The 11,181-nt window shown below is 36.8% G+C and overlaps 1 protein-coding gene across 6 annotated transcripts in view; it reads right to left on the bottom strand.

Annotated features, from left to right (window-relative positions):
• FASTKD1 (FAST kinase domains 1) overlaps positions 1-10,779 on the bottom strand; it is a 33,843-nt gene extending 23,064 nt beyond the window's left edge. For 2 of the 6 annotated variants that reach the window (XR_003437666.1, XM_027129019.1), the window contains exons 1-4: positions 10,677-10,779; positions 8,148-8,666; positions 5,417-5,485; positions 1,081-1,206 (exon numbers count right to left, since the gene is read on the bottom strand). Coding sequence is in view for 5 of the 6 variants with exons in the window: in XM_027129019.1 (XP_026984820.1) it covers positions 1,081-1,206; positions 5,417-5,485; positions 8,148-8,482 (530 nt within the window). In the remaining variant the exon portion in view is untranslated. Of the gene's footprint in view, positions 1-1,080; positions 1,207-2,270; positions 2,299-5,416; positions 5,486-8,147; positions 8,667-10,676 lie in introns of those variants that run through there. The other 4 variants (XM_027129045.1, XM_027129030.1, XM_027129029.1 and 1 more) reach the window with 4 other exon arrangements.
• Positions 10,780-11,181: the final 402 nt, after the last annotated feature.

The raw sequence follows: 11,181 nt of genomic DNA, 5'->3' as shown, positions 1-11,181 counted from the left end.
CATTAATTAGTAAACTAGCATTGCTATTTAGTTTAATCATAAACCCTTTGAATACGATTTTTTTAAATTGTATATATATTTGTAATTGCAGTTTGGAGTGGGGAAATGTCCAAAGATTTCATTAGATTCTCAAATGGGTCTATAATAATTTTTTAAAGTTAAAAAAATTTACTTTACAGTGATTTTTATTGTCTCTGCTTTTATAAGCTACTTTCATGTATGTGTGAAAATATATATAAAATTTACCATTTTAAACATTTTTAAGTGTACAGTTCAGTTGTATTAAGTACATTCACACTGTTGTACAACCAACACCACCATCCGTCTGCAAGACTTTTTCATCTTCTCAAACTAAAACTACCGATGAAATAGTAATTCCCCATTCTCCCCTCCCCCAACCCCTGGCAACAACCATTCTACTTTGTTCCTATGAATCTGACTACTCTAGGTACCTCATATAAAGTGAAATCATACAATACTTGTACTTTTGTGTATAGCTTATTTCACTTAGCGTAATGTCTTCAGGGTTCATCCATGTTGTAACATATATCAGAATTTCCCGCCTTTTTAAGGCTGAATGATATTCCATTGTGGGTATATACCAAATGTTGATTGCCCAATCATTTGTTGATGGACATTAAGGTTGTTTCCACCCTTTGGCTATTATGACTAATGCTGCTTTGAACACTGGTGTATGCTATAGACTGAACTATGGTTCCCCCCCACTCCAAATCTATATGTTAAAGCCCTAGCTGGCAATATGACTATATTTAGAGGTAGGGCCTTCCAGGAGGTAATTAAGGTTAAATGAGGTTGTAAGGATGGTAGGCAAACACGTTAGCTTGCAAGTAAGGAAAAATCACAAATCTTGACAACATTGTGTTATACTTTACATATTTCATCTCTAATTCCCACAGCAACATTGCACAGTAGATACTACTATACCTGTTGTATAGATGAGGACAGTGAACTTCCAAGAGATTATAAAGTCACATAGTTAGGAACTAGCAAGTCTAAGTGTGTGTGCATTCAAAGCCCAGAATCTTTCCACCATGACACAAAGCCCCTACATAGATTTACCTTAAGTCCTGTATCGTTTCCAAGTTCCTATTTACAATATCAGCTATTTTTCCCATTAATGGACTAAAACATAAATGTTGATCTGCCAGGCAAGAGGAAAATTTTGACAGCATGTTAATATCAAACCTATTAAAGTAAATATACAAAGGGGATCATTACCATTTATTTTCACTTAAAACATAATACACAGTTATAAAATAAAAAGCAATAAAAAATACTAATATATTACTACTATAAAATGAATTTTTCTAAAATGTTGATTATTTATTATTATAAAAGTAACCCAGGCTAAGAGTTAAAAAGCCAAATTCTACTTGAAGATTTTAAAAAGGGAAAAAAAACACTTGAAATTGTTTGAATCGTTTACATATTAATTTTTTGAGGACAGAACAATTTCAACTCAAGGTTGTATATTAACAAATAATACAACCTCTACTACAATCATGCTTGAAAAACTTCAGAATTTTCCTATAGGAAAAACGACTCGATTTCTTCAACAAGTAAATGGCAAGACAAATGAGCAGGAAGGAGAATTGTTACAGATTTTTAAAGACTTTGAATTCACTAAAAGACAAGCATAAGGAACTGCACAGCAGCATAATATGTAACAGCAAAAAACTAAATGCTAAATAGCAACAGTCTCAATGTCCATCAAGAGTACAGTGAATAAATTGCACATATTCCTAGAATACTATACAGCAATAAAAAATAACAAATAGCGCAATATCATGGAAGAATCTTTAAAATATATTGAGTGAAATACACTAGGTATAAGAGTTCTTACTATATGATTTCTCGCTCTTTTTTTTCTTTTTGTTTTTTGGCCATGCTGCACGGCTTGCAGGATCTTAGTTCCCCAACCAGGGATTGAACCCAGGCCACAACAGTTGAGAGTGCCGAGTCCTACCCACTGGACCACCAGGGAATTCCCAGGATTTCATTTTTATAAAAGCAAAACTAATTTATGGTAGTAGAAGCCAAGAGAGTGTCACTCTTAGGGCGGGAAGGTAGGGAGTGATTGGAAGAGAGCATGAAAGAAACTTCTGGGAAACTAGTGATATTCTTTGTCTTGATCTTGGTGCTATTACACAGAAGTATAAGTGTATTTTCAGTATGTGAAAATTCATCAAGATGCATACTTATGATTGGTGTAATTTTAAACGATATCCTTTAATAAAATGAGTACTTACAAAAAAAGGCAGAGGGCTTCCCTGGTGGCGCAGTGGTTGGGAGTCCACCTGCTGATGCAGGGGACGCAGGTTCATTCTCCGGGAGGATCCCACATGCCGCGGAGCGGCTGGGCCCGTGAGCCATGGCCGCTGAGCCTGCGCGTCCGGAGCCTGTGCTCCGCAGCGGGAGGCCACGGCAGTGAGAGGCCCGCGTACCGCAAAAAAAAAAAAAAAAAAAAAGGGCAGAGAAAATCTTGACTAAATGTAATCAGTAAACCTTGTTTGGATACTTATTTAAACAAACTGCCTTACAAAAAGACCTTTTTTAGAGCAATCAAGGAAATTTGAACTCAGTTATTAGGGAATTTAAGGAATAATTGTTCATTTTCGTAGGTATAAAAAATGGCATGGTGATTATATATATATTTTTAAAGAGTGTTTTTTGTCTATCAGAAATATATACTAAGGTATTTACTGATGAAATGATACCACAATTTAAACTATACTGAAGGGTAGGGAGGGAACTGGAGGTGATCTAGACAAAACAAGACTGCTATCTGTTGGTAATCGTTGACACTGGATGATGCATACAAAGGAGTTCATTATACTAATTTCTCTACTTTAGTAAATGTTTAAAATCTTCCATAATAAAGAGGGTTTTTAATTTGAATTTCAAATGCATGCTAATTATTCTTGCTATGATCCACCATATAGTGTTAATTCACAATAATCTATTCTATTTGAATCATTACAAATTATATTTATATAACAAATTCATAGATATTATAGCAAAATCATTTAATTAAGTTACCATAGTAACAAAAATTTAACATCATAGGCCACCATGACGATAAAAAAATCAGAAATTAACATTTATTCTATGATTCTATTAGAAACTCTACACATAGAATACAAATTAGGGTTTAAAAAATTTTATTACTTAGTATTATAAAAAAATAAAAGTATTGCTACAAATTAAAAAAACACCACATAGAACAAAGTCATTATCGCCTGAGCTATTGTGAAATTAAGAAAAATTAAAAAGAAATGTCTGATTCACTGGGAAGTATAATTGCATATCTGTAATTTAATTGTTTAAGTAGTAGAGAGTAAAACCAAAATGAAAAAAGCACCTATTCTACAATTGATTTGTTCAAGATACGTAATACACATACCATTTAATGCTGCTTTGAAGAAAAAAGTTTTGAGCTATTATCAACAATGACCAAATTTAACCCCCAAAGACCCAGTAGAGTCGGCCCTCCGTATCCAAGGGTTCCAAATCCACGGATTCAAACAACAGCAAATCGAAAATATTCAGTTAAAAAACAAATTTCAGAAAGCTCCAAAGAGCACAACTTGAATGTGCTGCATGCTGAGCAACTATTTACACAGCATTTCCATTGTACTAGGTATTATAATTAATCGAGATGATTTAAAGTAGATGGGAGGATGTCTGTAGGTTTTATGCCAATATTACATCATTTTATATAAGGGACTTGAGCATCCATGGATTTTGGTATCTGAGGGGATGCTAGAACCAATTGTCCTTGGATACTGCGGGAAGACTAGTTTGAATTGCTCATGAAAGCACTAAGATTATTCTCCTTACCCTCAACAAAAAGATAGTTACAGGTAGAGAGAATGCAAAAATGAAGAGAGAAAACAAACAGGTTTAGATAATAAGATTAACTAAAACCACCATTCAGTAAATGAATGTGGAATTTCTAAGCCCAGAGATCTGGTGGGTACCTTGTTTAATTTAATCCAGCTCACACAACAAAGGCCTACAGAGCTTTATAAGACTACAACTGTAAGAATTTACCATTGTTTATGCTTTAAACATATGCTGCTACAAAGGAGGAGCTGTAAAGTTTATGCTGCTCCTCTCATCTAAATACAAATAAACAGCTATAGTTTCTTATCTTAGTCAATCCTTTCTCTTCTGCCCTAGGTTACTATCTGGTTTAGAGGGAGCATTGTTCTGTGGTTTTCCTCCTGTCTCTTTCCCACCTTGATTTTCCCTTTCCTCACTAACATTTGCTTTATTCTACTAATGATGGACCTTGGCTATCCAGAACCCCTAGGTTTAAATATTCAAAGTTTTCATAAATAGCCAAAATGAGCTCTGCTACTATCTCAGCTGTTTTATAAACGGAGAGCTTCTCATATATTCTTATAAAACATAAATAATATAGTATAGGATACCATAGGCTTCTCTGTACTCATAATACTCTGAACAAATTTCACATTTTTCTAGATAATTATTTATTTCTTTTTTTGCTTTCTTTTTTTCTCTTTTTATTTTTTTACAAACCCTTGTGTTGAGGGCTGACTTTCAATAGATCACAGCAGGGAGCTGCTCTGCTACTATGAAACCCCCCACCCAGAAGTAGGTCGTCTACCAATGGTTTAGCACCAGGTTCCCCATGAACGTGGGGTGTGGGACGGGGGAGGGGGCGGCTGTATTTCTGGTCATGCCCCGTTCTAGATGATTATTGATTATGGCAATATGCTAAAGATATAGCTGTGTATAGAGTGGAAAAGAGATCTGAATTGATACTATCCACAGTAGTGGACCTGAAAGCTTCTAAGACACTGTTAGCTTCTAAGACTCTGCTCACTGCCTCTTCATAAAGATAGAGTGATAGACAAGTACCTATAGATGCTGCTAAACAGTTATATAGCTTTCCTTTCTCCTGAACTGGTATCTTCTTTCTCCTTTTATGACTCCTGAACATCTAGGGTTTTTACTGACAGCCTATCACTCAGAATGTTTTTCTTTCTGAAGCAGAACTCTTTCAGAAAAGAAAATTCAGAAAGCCTAGTCCAAGAATAGCAGTGACTCTATTTATATTTTGATTAATTATATATGTTTAAAGCACACTACATTCCACACCCTTAAATAGGGAATATTTGAAATACTTTTCTTTCTCTCTTAAGGAAAAAAACACATTCCCCATTCTTTTCCTACAAGATTTCACCATGCTAAATAAACACACTTTACATGATCAAAAACCCCTCGAAGTAAACTGAATTTAAATACATTTTTTTCAATGAAGCTTGATAGTTAGGCAGCAGCTCCTCATTCTTTCCCTATAAGATTTCACTGTGCTAACCCTGAAAAGGACAACCCTGATCTTAGTTGAAAAACCCAAAGTACTTGCCTTTCCAGTCTTCTCCATGCTTCTGTAACTAGTGCTTCAACTAGTGGGTCATGGGCCTCAAAACCAAACCTCAATAAAATCAAGAGAAAATAATTTTCTATACAGAAACATTTTAAAATTATTAAAAACATACATGCAGTAAGGATTATAATGCAAAAGTAAACCACAAGTTATTATATTCTTACACAATCAGTCCTTATTTCTGGTCTGGTCTCATTTCAGTATTCTGATTTCTTGGTACAATCTAATAAACCCCTATACTTTATCCCATGCCCTTCTCATCCTTTTATCTGTACATTTCAATGACCTCCACTGAACAATAAAAATGTTCAATGATATATTTTATGTTAAAAGTACACCTAACACGTACTACTTTGCTCTGACCGCAAAAAATATTTCTATAGGAAAAAGTCTGTAAAATAAAGAAAAACTTTAAGTGGGTAATAAAAAATCATTTATAACTCTGCTACTCATAAATATCCACCATCATTAACTTGGAGCATTTCTTTCCAGTTATTTTTCTACATACTTAAAGACATATACATATTTCTTTTACATTTTTATATCCTGCCTTTTTCAGTAAGTTAACATTATATTGTGGACATTTTACCCATATCATTACATATTCTTCAAAACATAATTTTTGGTGGTTGTGTACTATTAATTATGTGAATAAATTATCATTTAAACTTTCACCAACTTACTAGGATCTTAGTTTTTCAATATTATAAACAATGTTGGGATGAATAACCATGTACAAGAATCTTTTTTTTTTAAATTTATTTATGTATTTATCTATTTTTGGCTGCTTTGGGTCTTCATTGCTACACGCAGGCTTTCTCTAGTTGTGGAGAGCGGGGGCTACTTTTTGTTGCGGTGTGTGGGCTTCTCATTGCGGTGGCTTCTCTTGTTGCGAAGCACAGGCTCTAGGCACGTGGGCTAGAGCTGTTGTGGCTCACCAGCTCTAGAGCACAGGATCAGTAGTTGCGGCGCAAGGGCTTAGTTGCTCCGCTCCGCGGCATGTGGGATCTTCCCAGACCAGGGATGGAACCTGTGTTCCCTGCATTGGCAGGCAGATTTTTATCCACTGCGCCACCAGGGAAGCCCAAGAATCTTTACATGTATCTCAGATTACTTTCTTAGGATAAATCTTAGAAGCAAAATTACTGGGTCCGAGGACATTTTTATAGTTCTGGATACATATTATACCACCAGAAGCATACGGCAGTTCCTTCACTAACAATGCAAAGCATATACCTTCACTAACAATGGATATTTTCTATATATAATTAAGCAATATATATTATATGTTGTACATATAAAAATCTTTTTAACCGATTTCAACATCTTTATAATGTTAAGGCTAGGTTATTTTTTCTCCTAAAAGTCAAAGACTTTCAGGTTGAGTCATGAAACAAAATCAAACTACATGCTATTTTAAAAACTTGAAAACAAAATTATATTTTACTCTTAAAATCCTTTCCTCACTAAAATATGACTTAGGAGGGATACACAGAAATGCGGTTTGGGGGCAAATCACCATGGAGCAGCATTTCTCCATCTGTGCAGTGTTCTTGTGAGGTGTTCAACACAATGTTTTGTGGATAAGTAAGTTTGGAAAATATCCCCACTGAAAGGTTCACAATATACATTAGCATATGTATATTGAAGAGTCCTGCAGGCTCTGAATGCTCTGAAGTCCAATAAAGATGTGTTTAATTTCGTCTGATTCAGCATTTTCCAAACTAATATGACCACTGAGAAAACAAAACTGATTATCATACACATCCCACGATGTACTTTAGAGAAAAAACTTTGCAAATCTGAGAAAGATCACCAAAAAAGGGATGTCACTCTTTTTTAGTCTAACACCGCCCACCAGAATAAGTAAAGCCTTAAGCCCCTTTCTTGTATACGCTGACACCCTAATAAAAACAACTGTATCTCTGCTTTATACAGTGCTGACATCTATAGCTACTTAAATGGCCCTTGCACCCTGGATAATTTCACCAATGAGACTAACAAACAGATTAATTTTAACTTTTGTGTCCTTTTTCCCTTTATATAGCTGCTCAATTCTTCATTTAGGGCATCCAGCTCTTCTGAAGGCTGGATTCCCTTGAGAATGATGTAAAATTTCTTTTCTTTTTAAATTTTTTCCCAACCTTATTGATATATGATTAACAAAAATTGTATATATTTAGGTTGTACAGCATAATGTTTTGATATGTATATACACTGTGAAATGATTACCATAATCAAAGAATATCCTCTACATATCTTTAAAACATTAGATGATCAGGGCAATTCCCTGGTGGCTCAGTGGTTAAGAATCCACCTGCCAATGCAGGGGACACGGGTTCGATCCCTGGTCCGGGAAGATGCCGCAGAGCAACTAAACCCGTGTGCCATAACCACTGAGCCCGCCGTGCTGCAACTACCGAAGCCTGCTCACCTACAGCCTGTGCTCCGCAGCAAGAGAAGCCACTGCAATGAGAAGCCCGCGCACTGTAATGAAGAGTAGCCCCGCTTGCCACAACTAGAGAAAGCCCGCGCGCAGCAACGAAGACCTGATGCAGCCAAAAATAAATAAAATTAAAATTAAATTTAAAAAATTAGCTTATCAGGAAAAAGGGAAAAAAACATTTTTTTCCGTTTAGAGCTTTTTAGAAAATTAAATATAAAAATAAACTACAATCATTTCTATAAAATCTAAAAGTACATTACTTACTGTTGTATGATGTATAACACATTCACCAAGGTATTGTCATTCATGAATTCCATTTTAGTTGTAGCTAAATTATGAAGAGTAAGAAATTGGGGATGGTCTCTGATACATTCCACATTTTTTAACAAGCTGGTCTTCTGCTTTTGAAACTGCCAAAGCATACTGAGTGCACATGCCACTTGCTTTTCTGAAAGTATGGCTTTGTTTTTTTCAATAAGATCAAATATTTGCTCTTCATCTGTACACTTATTCATCCGACTAAGTAATGGTTCGAAACTAAAGGGTCGAAACTGAAACACTCTCCAGGAGAATGGACAAATAGCTCTTAGGCGAAGCATATTGTAAACAATCAGTCTAGGAAAAAAAACTATCTTTTCATTTATATCACAAATTTTCTTACGTAAAGAAAACCATTTGCAACTAGCAGTCAGGTGCAATATGCTGGTATAAAAATAACTGTTTTTCCTTCATGTAGCTTGCTTCCATTATGATGACTCCAAATCCCATTCCAATATGCAATTTCTGTAAAGAAATCAGTTTAACAGAGTTATAACTATCAAATTCCAAAATTCTAATTAAAATAACAAGCTTTTCCTCCATTAATTACACACTTTGTTCTTAGCCTGAACCTGAGAGCAGGATTTAATCCACAACTAAATATCCAGGAAAAGGGGTTTCCTTCCACACTCTATTTTATTTATTTATTTTTTTTATTTTAGTATTTATTTTTGGCTGCATTGGGTCTTCGCTGCTATGTGCGGGCTTTCTCCGGTTGCGGTGAGCGGGGGTTATTCTTTGTTGCGGTGCACAGGCTTCTCATTGCAGTGGCTTCTCTTGTTGCAGAGCAAGGGCTCTAGACTCGTGGGCTTTAGTAGTTGTGGCACACGGGCTTCAGTAGTTGTGGCTCACGGGCTCTAGAGCGCAGGCTCAGTAGTTGTGGCACACGGGCTTAGTTGCTCCGCGGCATGTGGGATCTTCCCGCACTAGGGCTCGAGGCCCACGACCCGCATTGGCAGGCGGATTCTTAACCACTGCGCCACCAGGGAAGCCCCCCACACTCCATTTTAAAAATGATAAATCTGACACTTAACATGAAGTTTTCAAATTTGACTATAAAAGCAGAAGGGAAAAAAAAAAATCCCAACCCAGAAAGAAGCATCTTTTTAAATAGAAGAATAAAACTGCAATAAATAAACATTTTGCCTTTATAGTTTCTACGAAGAGTAGCCATTAATTCAGAGCCATAATAAAAAATGTTTTTTTCAGAGGGATGATTTCTGGTATATTTGCTTTCAAGATAATTTCTCACTCCTTTCTCCTTGTACACTAAAAGAACTCAAACAGTTTAATCACTATTGACCTTAAGTAGGTTTTAAGCAATAAATGAGATGATTAAAGCTCAATCAGGACATATGAAGAAATCAAGTAATGTAGTTGCGTAGTGATGCAACAGGAGAACCAAAAACAATAAAGAAAAAGAATAATTTGTTTTTAAAATATATTATAAATGTCTATATTTCTAGTTGAGAAACAATGGTTAGAAAAGCTGGGACTAAAATCCTATCATCTAACACTGCTGCAACATTTTACAAAGGACTTTTAAAATACGTTATCCCATTAAATTCTCTCAATTAACCTGCCAGGTAGATGCTATCATTTGCATTTTACAGAGAAAAGCTAGGTTCAAAAAGGTTAAAAAAAACTACTCTAGTACTAATGAAGCTGAGACAACCACCCAGTTCTTTCAACTTGAACATCCTCATTACATTAACAAACCAACACTAAAAGTATGCCTCAGAATCCTATGGCTAGGCCAAAGAAAAAACGATGAGACAATATTGACTACTTTGTGGCAATCTGTACAGCATCCCGACCCAAGCCGACTTGGATCACACACATACACAAAAAACTCTGCACAAAGCAGAGTCTCCTGCCTATTCACATCTGAAAGTGGAAAGAACCCACTGGTTACAATACCAAGGTGTCAAGTCCCCAGCTAAGTGACCTTGGGGAAGTGACTTAACCAAAGGAGGGGCCTTGGGACTATAAATGACAGATAGGTTACCCGCCGTGAACAGGTATTGTGCAGGATACACAACGACACCCTTGGCAAATGGCAGGCATCCTCCCCGCTTGGCACACAGTGGAGCTGAACGAATGAATTTGGTCTCCCGGTCCTGGCTGGGAGAGGGATCAGCCCTGCCCTAGTCCTCCGCGCTCCGGGAAATCCAATACCCGGATGAAAGCCTCCGTTTCTCAGCCGAACCCAGGGTCCCGGTCCGAGAATGTGCTCTGATTAAAAAGAAAACCTATCGCCGCCAGCCGGCCGGGACCTGCGGGCAAGTTTTTCCTTCAACGCCAGAGAACTTTTCTGAAGGATCGCGGTTAAGCCTGGTTACGAGGGCTCAGAACTCCAGCCTATTCCACGTCTCCCAGCAAGGGACGCAACAGGCTCGGTTGTGTCGGTTGTGTCGCTCACGCCTCCCTCATATCCCAGAGTTTTTAGCCTTTCCTCGAAAGACATCACCTTACCTCTCGTGGTGTCCGTCCCCAAACCATGAAAAGAGGCCGGGCGAACACAGCGTGCACTACACGCCCAAGGGCACGTCGCGGCGAGGTCGGCGGAATAGACGTCGCTTACGCATTTGGTAGGAATTCTGGGTATTGTAGTTCCTCATTGAGACACTCGGGCCACACATCTTGAAGTTATAGGTCCTTAGGGCACGTGTTTCTCAACTATATGAGGTTTTCTCCCAGTCCGTGAAGACTGATATTTTTATAATATACAGTAGAAATGAATACTTAGAAAAGTGAAATTTGAAAACTTAAACATGGAAAAGACACGTCCAGATTTTTATTTATGTTCAACGTGTATGGAATAACTATCGAATGCTATAAAAGCATCAAATTTCTCTCAGTTTCTGCACTTGCGTAGTGGTAGGCAGGTACCAGTTCCAGACCACAAAAAATTTAAGAGCTTTATTGAGAAATTATTTACACACCATACGATTCACCCATTTATGGTGTATAATTCAGT

The sequence above is a fragment of the Aethalodelphis obliquidens genome, unplaced genomic scaffold (assembly GCF_003676395.1).
Source record: "Aethalodelphis obliquidens isolate GAN/ISIS:26980383/991018 unplaced genomic scaffold, ASM367639v1 scaffold2, whole genome shotgun sequence".
NCBI lineage: Eukaryota > Metazoa > Chordata > Mammalia > Artiodactyla > Delphinidae > Aethalodelphis > Aethalodelphis obliquidens.
The sequence above is the reverse complement of the archived record's forward strand: the minus strand, read 5'-3'. Positions and strand labels throughout refer to the sequence as shown.